Genomic DNA, 18,826 nt, shown 5'->3' with positions numbered 1-18,826 from the left:
AATTTTAAACCAATCACAAATTATTACGTCATTTAACAAATTAATTACGAAAAATATAAATAATTAAATTTAGGACTAATTAAAAGTTGACATGTGTCCCAAATTGAAATTAAAAACATACATCGGTTGATTCTAATGATGCTAAATGTTTTCATTATGACCGTTGAATCAAGTTAATTATTTTGGTCAAACTAAATATTATTTACTCGGACTAAAGTTCAATTGAGCTAAAAAAATAAGCTTACCTAACCCAAATACTAAATATGACCCAAATCTATGTGTTTGAGTCCATGGGTTCAGTCCATGGACCAACCAAACTCAAATAAAGCCCACTAGAGAACTCTATGATAGATGAGTTTTCTTCATTTGTGGGGACAAAAATTTTTAATACTATAAGGTGTAGAGATAATTCTTACAAGAGTTCCCTAACTCATAAAGCCGACCACCTCAAAGATTGATGTAGTTTTGAAGATTCAAGCTTTCTTCTAAGACTTCAATTTCAAGAACTTCATGTGTTTTGTTTCTTCAAATCAAGCATAAACATCTAATCTAGAGAGAATAAGAGAATCAAATACTAGAAATCGAACTACGTCACATCAAATCAACAAAAATATAACACCTACACAAGTTAAACTCTGTGAATTAATTTTTTTTTCAAAAATCCCATGTTGACGTTGTTCTTATTATAACAATACATTTTGCAACTTCGATCTCCTAACATCTTGAAATACTTTGGATATTGAAGGGACTTGGAGAACAGTGCATTGAAATAACAAAATGAAAGATTGAATCTTTACGTGTTTGGTGAAGAATGGTGATTAAAAAAAAAACCTTCATTCTTATGGTAACAGAAGTTAAAGAGTTACAAAACAAAAAACTATTACAAATTCATTTTTGTATTAAATTAAAGAAAATGACCTTCAAAATATAGGAAATTTTTTTTATTAAATAAATAGGATTGACAACAATTTTGATATGTGGTTGGCTTTTTTTCATTTTACATTTTTCATTAGGTTTTTTTAAAATAAAAATTTTATAGTATATATTGGTTTATTAAATTTTCTTGTCTAACATCTTAAAAAAATCAAATTTTACTTTTAAACAGGCTAAGTTGCATTTTAATATTATTAAACTGCAATTTAATAGAATAATTATCGAAAAATCAAAGAGTAGTACAAATTTGAATGAATTTCATAATAACATTTGTTATAATTATATTGAAATTAAAATTTCATAAATTATTAATTTATATAATTAATCTAACTTAATTTTGTGCAAATTTTAGATTTATTAAAATCGTGAATACAAAAAGAAAAAAAAAACACATTTTTCCTACAATGTCATTTTGAATAGATTTCTCTTAAAAAATATTTGTAATACAATTTCAAATGACATTATATAATAAGTACAACACTTAAACCATTTTGTTTACCTCTACAACAAATATAAAATTTTGAATGTCAAACTCAAAAGGGTTAATTAGGTGACGAACAATATTTTTCTTTTTGTTTTGTTGTGACATGAATTTGTGACGAACAATTGTAACTTTTGTTCAAGATCTACCTAGAAAAAATGCTTCCAACTTTTAAATATTATTTCAGTCATTATATTAAAAATGAATTAGATCATTATATCAAAATAACTCACCTTATTTTGTGGATGACTAAAAGTTCAAGAAAGTGAAAGTTGTGTATCTTGAATGGTAAAAAAGTATTTTGAACCATGAAATTCTAAAAAATTGGTGAGAATATACAGATCTACACAAACCACAAGCGCTTGAAGTACTTCTTCACTCAGAATGAGTTAAACATGAGACAGCGAAGATGACTTGAGTTAGTAAAGGACTATGATTGTGAGATCTTGTACCACACAGATAAGGTGAATGTGGTAGTTGAGGCTCTTAGTAGAAAGATAGCTCATTCAACTGCACTTATTACCAACCAAGCTCCATTACACCAAGACTTTGAACGAGTCGAGATTGCAGTTGCAATGAGGCAAGTCACCTCACAATTGGCATAGTTGACATGCAATCAACTTTGAGACAGAGAATTATTGATGCTCAACATAGTGATCTTTATTTGATTGAGAAGAGCCGCTTAGTAGAAACAAAGCAAGCTAATGGATTCTCTATATCTTTTGATGATCGCATTATGTTTGATAGACGGTTATGTGTGTGAGCAGATAATAAGGTTAAGACAGATTTATTGACTGAAGCCCATAGTTTTCTGTTTTCTATGCATCCCGACAGTATAAAGATGTACCAGGAATTGAGACGAATTTACTGATAGCATAACATGAAGAAGGAAGTGGCAGATTTTGTTAGCAAATGTTGGGTGTGCCAGTAGGTGAAAGCACCAACACAGAAGCTAGTAGGTTTGTTGAAGCCAATGGGTTTGTTGAAACCCTTTAAGTTTACTAGAGTGAAAATGGGAGAATGTGTCGATGAACTTCATTATGGGACTGCCTAAGACAATGAAAGGTTATATAGTGATATGGGTCATTCTCACGAAACCAGCACATTTTATCCTAAGAAGATCCACTTACACAACAAGCAAGTGGGTACAGTTATACTTGACAAAAATAGTCAGACTGCATAGAGCATCCGCATTGATTGTCAGAGATGCATGTTTCTACTCCAAGTTTTGGAAAGAACTTCATAGTACAACTTTTCACCCACAGACTAATGGTCAAACTAAGCGTTTGAATCAAATTTTGGAGGATATGTTGTGAGGTTGTGTGCTAGAGTTTTCAAGGAGTTGAGACTCTCACTTGCATTTGATGGAGTTTGCATATAATAGCAGTTATCAGGCTAACATTGGCATGTCACCATTTGAAGTCTTGTACGGTAAGTGTTGCAGGCCTCCTATTTGTTGGGTGAGGTTAGTAAGCAGAGAAAGATTGGCCCCGAGTTAGTTCAGTCCACCAACGAAGTCATACAGAAGATTAGAGCTCGTATGTTAATAGCTTAAAGCAGACAAAAAAGTTACGCTGATGTATAGGGTAAAGATCTTGAATTTGATATAGGAGACATAATTTTTCTGAATGTAGAATTTATAAAAGTTGCCCTAAGATTTAAAACAAGGGGAAAGCTGAGTCCCCATTTTGTCGGGTCGTTTAAGTCACTTGTCAGGCCGTTTTGCAATTCATGATGTGTTCCATGTCTCAATGTTGAGAAAATACGTAGCAAACCTGTCGCATATAGTTGAATATGAGTCATTCAAATTAATGAGAATTTGAGCTGTGAGAAGCAACTAATTGTGGTTTTGGCAAGAGAGGTTAAGTTGCTCTGTAACAGAGGATTGCATTGGTAAAAATATTATGGCAAAACCATAAAGTTGAAATGCCACATAGGAATGAGAGGATGACATGAGAGCCTGGTATCCTGAACTGTTTGAGGATGAAAGTTCTTTAAGGAGAGAAGAATGTAACACCCTACAAATTAAGAATGTATTATTTTATGGTGTTATTTTATTATTTGGATTAAGTTAATTTTGGTGTTTTATTGAGCATTAATTTAAGTTTTATGTATATGGATTTAATTAAAGTTGTGGATTTTATGGAATTATTATTGGATGTTATTTATTGAGAAAAGAAAATAAAGAAAAAAATTAGGGAAAATATTTAATTAGAGAATAGAAAGAGTTTATGAGAAGAAATTAAATGAAGAGAGAGAGGGTTGTATTTATTTATTGGAAAAAAGAAAAAGAAAGTTAATAAAAATAAAGGGTCTTTTAAAAAATATAACAAAGCGGCAAATTATTTACACTCTATAGAACAATTTCAAAAGCTCACTAGCCCACAATTCGATATACCAATGCAAAATATCAAAATTACCCCAATAAACGCATGATTAATCGGCCACGCACGCGAGATTAATGTTCTAGTAAATGATTATTATACACGATTGTGTAGAATAAGATACAATTGATACACAATCTTATAGATTACCAAGATATAAACGATCAGATAATAAATTCTAAACGATGATGAAAAACATTGCATATAAACGATCGTATAGTGTATCTTCAACTATCATTGCATATGTGCGTCTAATCATGTATATAAGTATAAACGATCGAAAACGATCATCACAGCGATCTTGTAGACAAAGATACAATTAATACATGATCTTGTAGATTACCATTGATGTAAACGATTAGATAATAAACACTAAATGATGACGAAAAGCTTTAAATAGAGATGATCTTGTAGAGTAACTTCAACGATCGCTGCATATGTGCGTCTGATCCTATATGTAATTGTTGCCATGTACCCGAGATGACATGGAGCGGTCAACGTCCTTAAAAATGGTTAATTAGAAGGTGGACGAAGACGTGTAGACACTAAGTCTTCAAATTAAGATATTTTAGATAAATTATCTGCATCAGGGGCCAGAGATAAAACAACCGTCTCATGAAAAAAGAATAAATAAACTGGATGTCAGAGATAAAACAAATGCCATTACAGTAACATTGTGTTAAGGGCCAAGGATAAGACAAGCATCATCTCAGCAACATGGAGTCAAGGGCTAGAAATAAAACAAATACCTCATGACAAAAGAATAAATAAGTTGGAGGCCAGGGATAAAACAAGTGTCATCTCAGCAACATGGTGTCAAGGATCAGAGATAAAACAAGCCCATCATGACAAAAGAATAAATAAACTGGAGGCCAGGGATAAAACAAGTGCCATCTCAGCAAAATGATGTCAAGGGTCAAGAATAAAACAAGTGCCTCATGACAAAAGAATAAATAAGATGGAGGCCAGGGATAAAACAAGCGTCATCGTAGCAATATGGTGCCAAGGGTCAGGGATAAAACAAGAGCCTCATGACAAAAAGAATGAATAATCAAGCTGGAGGTCATATATTAAATTATCATATCAAGAATGTATGCTGTGCCACCTATAAAAATGCAAACAATGTAGATAATATGAAAGGTCATGTATGCATGAACATGTTAATTAGGTATTAAAAAAATTGAATCGTTGTTTACCTTTCTCGACAAAAAACCAAAACATGCATGATAGCCCAATAACTTTTATGAGTACTGAAATCTCAAATACAAGCTCAAATCCTTAAAATATTACTGACTTGAGGAGAAAATGCTATAATCAAAAGCTAATCGTCACTTCATGCATAGTATTTCTTCAAATAGTCTGCGCTTAAAGGGTTAGGCAAGTCATCTCCATCCATATTTGTCAAAATTAAAGCTCCTCCTAAAAAGCTCTTTTTACTACATATGGTCCATTGTAATTGGGAGTCTATTTTCCTCTATAATCCTTTTGAACAAGTAGGATCCTTTTTAACACTAGATCTCCTTCTTGGAAATGACAGCATCGAACCTTTTTGTCATATGCTTATGTTATTTTCTTTTGGTACAACTGTTCTCTACATAGTGCAGTCAGTCTATTTTCTTCTATGAAATTTAATTGCTCGTACCTTACTTGAGCCCACTTTGCTTCATCTAGTTTTTCCTTTTGGATTATCCTAAGGGATGACACCTCAACTTCAATAGGTAAAACTATTTTGAAATCGTACACCAGTGAAAAAGGGATTGCCCATATTGACGTGCAAACTGATATTCTATATCCATGCAATGCAAAAGGTAATATTTCATGTCAATCTCTATAAGTGACCGACATTTTTTCGAGAATCTTTTTGATATTTTTGTTTGCTGCTTCCACTGCCCCATTCATCTCAGGGCGATAAGGAGTAGAATTAGAGTGTTTAACCTTGAGCTGACTGCACAACTCCTCAATTAATTTGTTATTCATGTTTTTTCCATTATCTGTGATGATACGCTTAGGCAAACCATACCGACACTTTTGTATGAAATAGCCTCTACCCATTTCGTGAAATAGTCTATAGCTACCAAAATGAATCGATGGTCATTTTATGTCTTTGGCTCAATGGGTCCAATTACATCCAAACCTCACATGGAGAAAGGTTATGGGGATGTCAACACATGCAGTGGAAAAGCTGGAGCATGCGCTTTATCTACGTATATATTTGACATTTATGGCATTTTCTTGCATATTTGATGCAGTCTGATTCCATGGTCAACCAAAGATAACTAGAACGTAAAATTTGTCTCGCCATCATATGTCCATTTGCATGCGTCCCATAAACTCCTTCATGAATTTCTTCCAAAATATTTTCGACTTCCAAGGCATCGACACATCATAGTAGAGTCATATCATAATTTCTTTTGTATAATACTGCACCACTCAGAAAGAACTTCAGGGCTAACTTCCTAATGGTGCTTTTACTATTTTCCAATGCCCCTAATGGATACTCTCGATATGCAAGGTAGTGCTTAATATCATGATACCAAGGTTTACCGTCAGGTTCTCGCTCGATGCTTATACAGTAGGATGGTGTCTCATACTTCTCCATCCTTATAGGTTGAACTTCTTCACTGTAAGCTACATTAAACATGGCAAAAAGAGTGGCTAATGCATCTGCAACTTGGTTCCTTTTCAATGGGACATGTTCGAATGTTATCAAATCAAAAGTTTGAGTTATTTTGCAAATATAATCGTTATAAGGGATCAATTTAGCATCCATCGTCTCTCATTCCTCATTCAGCTGATGTACAATCAACAGAGAATCCCTAAGGACTCGTAACCTTTTTATTTTTATCTCATAGGCCATTCACACTCCCATACTACATGCTTCATATGCAGTCATATTGTTGGTGCAATTGAAATATAACTTAGCAGTTAAAGGATACCATTTTCCATCGGGAAATATCAAAATGGCTCCCACACCATGTCCTACTTCATTTATGGCTCCGTCGAACATCACTGTCTGTGTATCTGCTGAGGTATTTACTATCCCATGATATCTTCATCCGAAAAATCGAACTTCTTGGGCTCATAGTCTTCAATTGGTAATTCAGCTAGGCAATCAGCAATCACACTACCCTTTGTGGCCTTTCTAGTAATGTAAACAATATCAAACTCTGACCATAATACCTACCACTTGGTTATCCTTTCTGATAAGGATGTCTTTTCAAAAATATATTTTATAGGATCCATTTTTGAAATAAGTCATGTAGTAGTACAACATACACTATCTTAATCTTTGAGTTGTCCATGCTAGGGTGCAACATGTTTTTTCTAACAATGAGTACTTTGATTCATAATTTGTGAACTTCTTGCTCAAATAATAGACAGCTTGCTCCTTCTTTCCACTAGAGTCACACTGTCTTAGCACACATCCCATTGACCCATCCTTCACTGTCAAGTATAACATTAAAGGTCATCCTAGAGTTGACGGAATGAGGATATGAGGGCTTTGCAAGTAGTCTTTGATTTTACCCAAAGCTTTTTGGCAATCTTCATTCCAATGAAAAATCTCATTTTTGCAAAGTAGTTTTAAAATCGATTCACAAGTTTGAGTGAGGTGTTAAATAAATCGTGCAATGTAATTCAACCTTCCTAGAAACTTCTAACCTCCTTTTGTGTTTTTTGTGGCTTTAAGTCCACTATCGCCTTTGATTTTTTCTGGGTCTACCTTGAGTCCTTCACGACGAACAATGAAGCTAACTTCCTAGAAGAAACTCCAAATATGCATTTTGCTAGATTCAACTTTAACTGGAATTTTCGCAATCGCTCAAAAAACTTATGAAGGGTAACCACATGCTTTTCTTCGAGTCTAGACTTGGCAATCATATCATCAACATAAAACGCATTACTTTATAGCAAAAAGTTCTCCACAAGGTGATGAATGTTGTTTTTTCTTGATCTTCTGGAGTCATTTTAATTTGGTTGTATCCTGAAAATTCATCCATAAATGAGAAGGTGGAAAACCCAGCAGTATTATCTACCAACACATCGATGTGAGGAAAAGGAAAGTTGTCTTTAGGACTTGCTTGATTAATATCTCTATAGTCTACGTACATTCTAACCTTTCCATCCTTGTTTGTAACTGGGACGATGTTTGTAACCCAATTTGGGTATTTTGCTACTGCTAAAAAGCCAACATCAAACTACTTTTTAACTTCTTATGTAATCTTGATCAACATTTCAGGTTTCAATTTGTGAAGCTTTTGTCGTATAGGCTTACATTCTGGCTTGAGTGGTAACCGATGTATTATAATCTCTGTATACAAACCGAGCATATCCTGGTAGGACCACGTAAATATATCTTTGAACTCATGAAGTAGGGTCACTAGATCTGATTGATCCTGCTCCAAAGCCAAAGTGCCAATTCGCACTTCTTTCACTTCTTCTTGTGTTCCCAAATTGATAACCTTCAAAGTTTCTTGATATGACATAGTCTTCTTTTCATCTTGCTCTATCAATCTTAGTAATTAAGGAGATATATCATATTCATCCTCTTTAATATTCTGCTCAAGATTACAGATTGGAACCTCGAAATCAACAACATCATCGATTTCGTCTTCTACTCTAGTGCCCTTTTGTGATTCCTTAATGACTTTCAGCATCTTCTTGATCTCCCAATTGTTCAACTAAAATCCTGGCAGACACTGATAAACCAATGAATGAGGCAGAATAGCATTCTCGGAGACAACTGCAATTAAGGTCTCAAAATCTTTGTTACATCTTTTTCTCTGGTTGGTATTAAACAACAATTCTCCAAGCTTAAATGTCTCAGATAAATGAGGTATGTACATTCTTTTCTCCTTGATCTCGCGTCCCTCAAGGCGCGCGCTTCTTTTTTCTTTCATTTTTGCTCGAATTTTCTCCCTTTCTGAAGTCGTTGGCTTATAGCCCAACCCAAACTTTTCCTTGGCTTTAGTAAGAGAAATCACTTATAGGTCTCCTTGATTATCCTTCCCCAGTCCCTTGTGCATTTGGAAACCATTTTTTATCATTGTCTTTACAATCATTAAAGATGTTTTAGATACATAACAATCCGTACTCAAACCTTCGATTGGAAACATAGTAGCATTAGCAATTTCAAACGATCTATAAGAACAGTCTAGAGCTTCTTCTGTTGCTTCAACATAAGGAAGTGCTGATTTTTTCGTTACAAACATGTCCTCTTCTCCGTACACAATAGTTTGACCACCTTCCATACTAAACTTCAACCTTTTATGCAGTGAAGACGAGACTGTCCCTAATGAATGAATCCAAGATCGTCCTAGTAGACAACTATATGAGGAATTCCTAGTAGACAACTATATGAGGAATTTACTTCCATTACCTAAAATGGAACGTTGAAAGTGGAAGGCCCAATTTTCAATGGGATATCTATATCCTCGATTACTTCTCTACGAGCACCGTCAAAGGCTCCAACAACCATGGTACTTGGTCTTAGGTACAATGGATCTATGGGGAGTTTCATCAAAGTGGATCATGACATTATATTTAAAGATGATCCATTATCTACTAAAACCCTTGCCTCGTGGTGGTCTTTACACTTCTCAGATATGTGCAATGCCTTAGTATGTCCAGTACCTTCAGGGAGAATTTCTTCATCTGTAAAGGAAATGCAATTTGTAGCAATTATGTTTTCGACAATTTCACTAAGTGCATTCACTGAAATCTCATGTCCCACATGAGCTCGGTTTAAAATATCCAACAAAACCTTACGGTGCAGTTTAGAGTATATGAATAATGATAAGATCGATATACGAGCTGGGGTACGATGTAATTGCTCAATCACTTTATATTCACTTTACTTAATCAATTTCAAAAATTCACAAACTTCCTCTTTGGAATTAGTTAGGGGGTGAACTAGGATGTAGTTTTTTCCAAATTATGTTTTCAAAACTGTTGTTTTGCATTTATTGAATAAAGAATTATTTTTCTTCCTCTTTTAAAGAAAATGAAAATAGATATTTACTTTAAAGTAATGACATCGGCTTAGTTTGAAAAGTTGAGTCCTTACATGTTTAAAGTTCCAAAGTATGCTAGTACTCATACATGTCAGAATAATTTAAGAAATCAGGATCACAAGCAAGCCAAGAGTTGGGTCATAGCCAAATTAATTAAGTGGAAGTACCAAGATGTTAGTTGTGGTTATAGGTCGAAGGAAATAATTCAAGATTTTTGAAAGGAATATGGGATAGACATTACTTATGTGAGGATGTGGAGGGCTTGAGAAGCTGCATTGTCAACAGTCAGAGGTCCCCCTGGAGAATCATACTTTGTTAGCTCGGTATGAGGAAGTGTTAAAAATTTGTAACCCTGGTATACTTACTACTATTTGTAGAGGAACCCGATGGCCATTCTAAGTATGTGTATATGGCACTTAGAACATCTATTAGAGGTTTTTTATACTGCATTAAGTCAGTCATCGTAGTTGACACTGTACATTATAGGGGGAAGATAAGGGTATCATGCTCGTAGCGGTGTCCATGAGAAGATTATGAACAACTATCGACGTTGTGAATGGGCTAGTAATTGTATCTCACTACCATAAGAGTATTTACAAATCTATCGTGTTAGTCTTTTGGACAGTTTTCGCGTACATTGTATCCATCCTTTAAAATTGAACCTAACGACGAAATTCAACAATGATAACGTGTGTGAATTTTATTTTATCTACCAAAGCATGTCGTGAGTTAGTGTTTCAGTATTATTAGAATAAGTTGGCTTCATATAGGAGAGTTCAAAGGTATCTCACCAAAGTAGGGTTATCAAGGTGGCGCATGTATACTAAGGTGGTATGTGATACGATCATATGACTACTAATAACGTACTACTTGGATCACATTAGAGGTATGCACCAAGAATGGTTCTCTAAACGTAGGAAAATAACGTCGAAAGATTCATTATTGTCTAACCATGGAGAGTCCCTGATTAAACTAGCTGATTTGAAGTCCAAGGGTATGTTGTGCGACTTATTGACCACCACGAGTTAGAGATTATAGATGATCATTTAAACCCTCACGTCAATTTTCACAAAAGAACTTGCATGTGCAAAGAGTTTGGTTACTATCAAATCCCATGTTCACATGCACTCGCTGCTAGTAGGGTTGGGAACATGACCCGTACACCTTATCCTCCAATGCATACACCGTCACATCTTGGTTGGCCAACTACGTCAAACCTATCTTCTCGATCCGTCATGCTTTTTAATGAAAAACTACAAAAAATTTATTGATAAAGTCATCTTACTACCTCGAATAGTTGGCCAAGTTAGTCGTCTCCAAACGATGTGAATCCCATCGAACGGTGAAATAGAGAAAAAGATTCACCAGTGTTCTTGCTGCAAGGTTATAGGTCACAATTGAAAAATATGTAAAGCTAAACTTGTGGAGAATGCATATTTGTATTCTTCTTATTGTAAATTTATAAATAAATCTACATTCAGTACGTTTACGTGTATTTCTATAAATAAAACTAATATTATGATGCATATATAGTCGACTATCTGTTTTTCACTTCAATCAAATACATTTCTCAATTGATCAGAGGCAAGAAAATCTCTTTCAATATGTTTTACATGTGTTTCTGTTTAAATATTGGGAAAACTTTATTCCCAGATCAACTGAGATTTTAAACTGAAAAATTTTTGTCCTAAAACTCGGTCTAACTCGAGGTGACCTCACCTTAAGATTTAAACATAAAATCATTTGTTTTTCATCTCGTGGGATCTTGGGAGAAGTTTAACCCGAGTTTTAATAACCTAGCCTTCTTTTTCTCATCTTAAGCAATCTCGAAGGAACTTTGGCTCGAGCTTTAATAACCTAAAGCTCTTCTGTTTTTCATCTCGAAAGACCTTGGGAGGCTCGAGTTTTAATAACCTAGCCTTCTGTTTTTCATCTCTCGTGATATCAAAAGAACTTTAATTTGGCTTGAGATTTAATTCATCGAGCCTTCTATTTTCATCCCAATGGTTTTGGGGGAACTTTGGCCTAAGTTTTAATAACTTAAAAGCCTTTTTTTGTTGGTTGACTTGTTTTCTCTCATATTATATATAACCAACTTCCTTATTAATTACATCTAATTTGATAGACACACACAATATTTACTTTGAAGAATGAAAATTTATGACATAAGAATAAGAAAATAAATGCATTGAATACATGTTTTTTCATTACAAGAAGGCTCTATTGGCTCATAGCTGTGTTGTTGATTGTCTATGAAATAGGGGAATGTTATCTGAAGTCAGGGTTCAGAAAGAGGAGCGGGTTACATCATATTCAAAATATTTACTACAATAAATTCCACCAATTCGATGTGGTGCATCCTTAGTAGATATAGTGGCCACGGTATCCCAAGCAACTTGAGCTTTAACATGAAAATGCCATTGTGGTGCAGAAGAGTCGAGACTATACATCTCATGTTGTCGAGTTCTTTCGTTAGCTTAAGATCTGGCGACGAATCAATTAACAAATCTCATACCATGATTCATCATTCAACCATGTCCATTACAACCAAAATCCAGTGACATCCCCGGATGTTGTAAGACATTACAACCAAGACGGTGGCATCTTTGATCCTCAACATCAATGAGACACTCTTAATCTCCTCATACAATTCAAGGCTATGCCTTAGAAAATTATGCACAGTATGGTCAACCAAAACACACATTAGTAATAAGTTATGATTAATAATTTAATCGAAAGAATTTGAACTTAACGTGATGGTATGGTCGACTGTAGAGAAGCTTTTCTTCATGTGTGACGAATCGACATTGTCCTATAATTTTTTCTGAGTGAACAGAAACAATGTGTAGATTGTTTGCAAACACTGAGTAATAACTTATTAATGACCATGATAACTGACATAATGAAACACATAGCAAATTTGAAATACATACATTATCGCTTGTGAATGTGGTCAGCATTAAGAGTTACATGAACCACAGAAGCGCCCTTGAGCTTCTAACGGTCTTCCTCAACTCCTTTTCTCTTCTTAGGTCCACAAGATATGCGAAAAACTGTTTATCAAACTTAACAGGGATCTTGCAAACAAGATTGTACGGGCACATTTTCTTCTTTCTCTTCTTCCCTTGTGCTCAATAACTGGACTTCGCAACTTCCACAGTATCCATCTCTTCCTCATCGCCCTTTCCTTAGGTATGGAATCCGTAAAATCGGAAGGTGGAATGAATTAGTGTTATTACTAAGATCACCATAACCAATATAATGCGTTATTCAATATACCTCTTCTTTCAACTCTACCAGAACTTGAACAGAGGTAGTGGGACCCCCCCCAAAGATATGTCGATCAGTACGATACCATCTTCGAGGTCTTCATTGATGGACGTTTCCATCTTGTTGTCAATGTGGTGGTCATCAATGTTCAAAGCAAAAAACATTCATGAATACATCGTCCACTCCGTTGTCAACCTCTGGTGCATAGAACAACTGACATTCACCACTACCATAGCATTGTTGAGACTCAGTCGTCTTGCCCTAATAACGAAACAATAGAAATTTTGGTTACTCATTAATTAAAACAAAAACAAGAAGCAGTGGAACTTAAAGACAAACATACCTTAACTAAGACCATTAAAAGCTCCTTCATGGTCGATAACTCGACCGTAAAGGATGACTGCATTTGGTCTAAGTACTCATCATACCAATCTAATATGGCTTCCAAGTACTGTAGATGTTGGCTGCAATCACAAGTCCCCAGGATCTATTAGGCTCAGTAGCAAACCGCTCAGTAAGTTGCTTCATAGATACTATGGGGCATCCATCGTCGCAAGGAGGAGAATAGGCCTTCTGGACACGAGCAAGGGCAAGGGGATGCTCGACATGAGGAGGAGTAGGGGGCTGCTCAACATGATGATAAGTAGGGGTAGGCGACTCTTCCATGTAACCTTCTTCCTTGGGAATTTCAAGACTTTGATCCAGGTAAGAACGTTAGTCATCCTTCGGGTCAATTTTCTCTATGTAGGCCTGAAATTGGATCATCAGAAGGTACTAATTAAACCCTAAACCCTAAAATACTATAGTGAAGATGGAGGAAGAAAATGAATCATAATGTACCATTTATGACCCGAAGACCTAGGACTGGATCACCTTCAACCCAAGTGAGTACGTGCAACTCCATCGCATGATGCATGGTACTGCATCGTGTGAAGCCTTATTGGCAACCCGTCCACTATTGGACGACACTTTCTCATAGTCCCAAACCTAAAAATGTAATGATAACATTAATACAAGCATATAACTACTAGAAAAAAAAATATATTAAGCATAGAATTACTGACCTAAAAGTCGAAGGGAAACCCATACAGGCAATACGACATTGGAGACTTGTTATTCACAGACTTCTCCTTATGCAAGATAACTTTTCCATTCAGTGCCTCTTTCAAGCTACCAAGGGTTTTAACCCATATCAACTCACCCTAGTGGTCTATGAGGCCTAGCATGGTCCAGTCCATTTACCTCCTTCTCCACTCCATCATCGCCAGCTCGATGAAATAAAATAGAGATCATATCTTTACCGCATCCTCATCGCTCTCGAACTTAATATTCAAATAATCTTTATTCAACTCAGCATTGTTCATATTCATAATATCACCCAAATATAATCATCTTAGTCTAAGAGCTTTGTCTTGTTCAAATTCAACTGCACATCTTGACCTATACCTCAAGCCCCTGATAATGTCAAAACCTTCTCGCTTGAAGGAGACCTTCTCACCTAGTAATTTAAAGTTAATATAGTCCTTCGGTTCATCCTCAACCTCTTTCAACAAGATGTAATGGCACAGGGGTCTATTGAAAACCACCTTAACGTTCAAGAAATGTCCAAACATAATTTTCCTAAACATATATATCTGCCTAGGTGTTAACTTGTTTTTAATACTCAAGACGATTTCATTAAGTGTGAGCAACAAGTCAAGTTTGCAAGGAAGAAGTTGCACTGCGAATTTTAGTGACAAGAGACATCTGTCAAACAGAAAACACACCTAACAAAATAAAATCAATAATCTATCCTAAAACTCGGGGCAATCTCGAGCCAATCTCGATCGAGAATAACATCAATAAACAATGAAACTCGGGCCACATTGTATCGAGATGCCATGAGATTGGAGTTTTCCATGCATTATGTGATGTATCTCAAGTTAATCTCGATCGAAATCGGCACTGAGAACCTCACAGAATGCAAATGAAACGCAGTGGATCTTGAGATTCATTCAACAAATCTCGGGACAATTTCATCAATATCAATTGAGATTCATCATCTACACGAACCAAGATTGATGAAATTCGTAGAGCGAAACCACCTGCATTAACTTAAAACCATATACAAAAATAACCCCAACAGTATCATATGTTCACAAATAACCTTAGACCCTAAACTTAAAGTAAAGCCTTAAATTATTAAATAGTTCAAAGTTAATTACCTCTATAGATTTAAGCTTAGGATACAGTTCATAAGGTTTTGCGCACAAAAATCAATCAATCTTGAGAGCAAAATGTTCAAACTCGTGCAAAATGAGAAGGTTGTTTGATTAAAGTGAATATCAAACATTCGGATTACTAGAATACCAATTTAAACATATTCTTTATTTTTAGTTTTAAAAACAAAAATAAAGTATGATATCTCGCGATCGATCCAACCGAGATTGTCCAAGAAAAACAAAAATTAAAATTTTTAAAAAGTAGTATGCACTTGAAATGTTAATCCTAAACTACATCGTTTTTGTCATTTTCTCAACATACATAAATTCCTGAAAACTCAATGACCAATAGGCCCTTCATATTTTTGACAAAATTTTAAATTCGTTTGAAGGTAAATAAAATTGAAAGTTATAGAATCAATTAAAAAGAAGTTAAAAGATTTAATAAATACAACGTTGGAATCCATACCAAATGTGTACTTCAACCTAAGTTTCAATGTAACTGAAACAACGAACCATTTTGCTCTGTTTTGTTGTTGTATAGTAAAATACCTACAAAATTGGTTTGGAGGACATTGAAGCTAAAGAAAGAAAGAAAGAAATGCAAAAAATGACTTGGGAACCACTCAGCTTTTCAAATCGATGTAAACTACCCTACTTCAATAGTGGATATCATCGACTTCAAATGTTTATCATATAATTGAATTTATGGAAAAAACTTCACCTTCCCTTTATCAATTAACTTCACATTCCATCCTTAATCGACTTATCATAACTATACACCACAGATACAAACTTCAAAACTTTATTTTACAACTCATACGCTCAAAACACCCTTCAATTTTCTCCATTAAGCTAAGAATTTGATCCAATAATGCTTCAAAATTTATGTTCAAGTTTTTTATGAATAGTTCAGCATACACGGTTTTCATTTTTCATTTTAATGTAAAATGCTCCTATTCTCCAAAGTGGAGAAATTCCGTGAAAGGAAACAGTAAATAGTGACCAATAATCAACGCAGGGTGATATAAAAACTAAGTTTACATAACATTAAAATCTCTCAACTTTCAAATTCTGCAGGTGAAACAGATGGGAAGAAAAGAAGGAAAAAGAAAATTTCAACACTCCACATAAAAGACAGCTCAGCTCTTATTAATTAGTGAGTTCCATAATGGCAGACACGATATCGCCATCCGCAGCTTTGAGTGCTTTCACGGCTCTTGGTCTAGATACCCCAGCTTGAGTCATCACCAGTTCAATGTCCTTGGGTTCAACCCCGGTCTCATCAACAACTTCGTCATCTTGAGCTACGGTTGATGGCTCAGGCTTTGATGTCAAATTACTCAAATTAGGAGCCTTGAACTGCTCTGCAGCCTGAGTCTGTAGCTGGGAGCTCAAATCTTCAATCTTTGCTTCCCCGAAAACAATGTAGGTGTCTGAGGTGGGACTCTTGAAGACATCTGGTTTCGAAATGACAAAAAGAATCTAGCAGAGAAAATGCCATAGATATTAGATAGAATCAATTTAAAAATATCAGATTTGGGATGTTGAAAAAAAACCAACATTTTTGCTCTTCTTGACTGTGACACGGCTCACACCAGGAATAGGCTTCATTCCAAGCTTCAACATTGCTTTACGACTCTTTTTCTCACTTCTGCTTTGCTTGGACCTACCACTGGCCTCTCCATGTCCTGCCACAAGAAACTCCGTTCTCACAACATATACCCACCAAGTAAGGCATATTCAACACAAAACACAAAACTGAGAAAGCTTAAGGCAACATTCCAAACTAAATGGAAACAAACACAAAATATCTACATTCACTAGATACAATTTACTGATCATGTTTCTGTCAATAAAAATTTGAACTCGTTTCTAGAAGTTATAATAAGATTACACACACACATACATATAGTAATCCCCAGCACCAGAGCACATGGGAAACGAATAAGAAAGTGACATAAAGAATCCAACAACTTCAATCATTTGTCACTTAAGAAACCATCCATGTGAAGAAAATCCAGAAGGAAGCAAAAACTAAACTCCTGAATCTCCTTGCATTCTACTTATAGCAGAATTAACCAAATGAATTGACAGGATTTGGAAAAGCCTATGATGCATAATCATATGAACAATGTAAAAAAAGTTATGAAACTTAAGAGTAAATAAGGAAATCTTTACACAAGGTTTTGATAGGAATGATAATAGAGGGGTATTACGGGTATTTAGTAAAAGGAAATTTGGGTATAGATACAGTGAGTAGGGAAGAAATTAAGAAAGACGAAGAGAATATTTTTATCGAGGATTAGGGCTTGAAAGTGATTCAAGAGATTGGAAGCATCAATTACCTCAAGTATTTGTTACAGTTTATATAACAATATATTTGGGTTGTATCAAGTTTATTGTTTAAATGTTCAGTAGTTACCTTCAGCATCATCCTCATCCTTGTCATCATCCTCATCATCATCCTCATCATCATCATCATCCTCAATTACAGGTTCATCAGCCTGCAAAAACATTAGAAGAAAGTCGGCACAGAGTTACCAAAATGTAGTGTTAGGGTGGAAAATACAAGGAGTTCTTATTTTATACCTAAGGAGTGGACATAGAATGTCTATAACTGATTGCTACAAAAAAAAAAAAAAAAAAAACAATCTAAAATCCTCATCCCCATATTCCATTTCTTTATTAATTACGGAACTCGCATTATTAATTCTAAAACGCTGAAATTCCGATTAAATGCAACTCCAAATGGTTTCAAACAACTAATTAGCAACAAAAGAAATAAACACCAATAGAAAATCTCCTCAAGGAAAATGACTTGAAAGTTAAAACAAAGCTCATTAATTCAAGCAAAAGAATTTTGAAATAATAAAACATTTCAATCAAAGAAGGAAACAGCCCAAGTGAGAAAATATGTGATTGCAGCTGATTTCAAACTCAAACTACCACAAGTGAGTACGAGTACCAAGTCTTGAGTAAAGGAAAGAATCTAAAAGTGAGTCGGTAGTGAGAAATTATTGAGTTATAGGAAGAAAAACGCATGAAAGAAAGAGAGTGAGATTACATTAATCTTTTGCTCTTCAAGAGCAGCGGCGAGAAGCTCTTCCTTGGTCTGAGCAGTCATGGCGTCAGAGATGAGTAGAAGAAAACTAAGAAAGATGGATACTGCCGTCTGATGAAACCCTAAAAGCCCGATTAGCTTCGCATATTTATACCACTCCACATCGGGTCTGGATCCCGCTTCCCTCTCCATTAACCATTTTGATAACATTTTTTTTTTTTCAAAAAAATGGATGGTAAAGGATAAAAGTCTTAACAATAATTTTAAAATGTATTAAAATTTTAAATTCTATTCATGTTAAACATCAATAAATATGGATTGATTTTCTTTAATGTCCGCCCAGAAGTCGATCAATATTTTATCTAATATTTATGAAATTTGAAATTTTTACTATGTTCAGTAAATATTTATGTTCATTATGCTATATTTGAAAATATCTATTTTTTATGAAATTCTTTTGTTTTTTTAATGAAGTTACAGTT

General features: G+C 34.8%; 2 protein-coding genes across 2 annotated transcripts; both read right to left on the bottom strand.

Annotated features, from left to right (window-relative positions):
* Window positions 1–6,181: 6,181 nt before the first annotated feature.
* LOC107991417 (uncharacterized) lies at window positions 6,182–6,568 on the bottom strand. The gene has a single exon (XM_017046322.1). It carries the CDS (start codon window positions 6,566–6,568, stop codon window positions 6,182–6,184), a length of 387 nt encoding a protein of 128 aa, XP_016901811.1.
* A 9,714-nt stretch (window positions 6,569–16,282) lies between these two features.
* On the bottom strand, window positions 16,283–18,549 carry LOC103495855 (nascent polypeptide-associated complex subunit alpha-like protein 1). Its single transcript, XM_008457532.3, has 4 exons — window positions 18,348–18,549; window positions 17,706–17,787; window positions 16,844–16,971; window positions 16,283–16,765 (listed from the first exon to the last, which is right to left on the bottom strand). The coding sequence occupies exons 1-4, from the start codon at window positions 18,534–18,536 to the stop codon at window positions 16,433–16,435; spliced, it is 732 nt and encodes a 243-aa protein (XP_008455754.3). The 5' UTR covers window positions 18,537–18,549; the 3' UTR covers window positions 16,283–16,432.
* Between the last annotated feature and the right edge of the window lie 277 nt (window positions 18,550–18,826).

Source organism: Cucumis melo, chromosome 8, assembly GCF_025177605.1.
Source record: "Cucumis melo cultivar AY chromosome 8, USDA_Cmelo_AY_1.0, whole genome shotgun sequence".
NCBI classification, from domain to species: Eukaryota; Viridiplantae; Streptophyta; class Magnoliopsida; order Cucurbitales; family Cucurbitaceae; genus Cucumis; species Cucumis melo.
This window is presented reverse-complemented; position numbering and strand designations above follow the sequence as displayed.

Bases quoted from the DNA above. Each gene is read 5' to 3' on its own strand.
- LOC107991417 (XM_017046322.1), bottom strand. From the start codon at position 6,568: ATGGATGCTAAATTGATCCCTTATAACGATTATATTTGCAAAATAACT.
- LOC103495855 (XM_008457532.3), bottom strand. From the start codon at position 18,536: ATGGAGAGGGAAGCGGGATCCAGACCCGATGTGGAGTGGTATAAATAT. The intron at 17,788-18,347 runs GTAATCTCACTC...ATGTTTTTGCAG, and splicing joins TTGAAGAGCAAAAGATTAAT to GCTGATGAACCTGTAATTGA. The intron at 16,972-17,705 runs GTAACTACTGAA...TTCTTGTGGCAG, and splicing joins GGATGAGGATGATGCTGAAG to GACATGGAGAGGCCAGTGGT.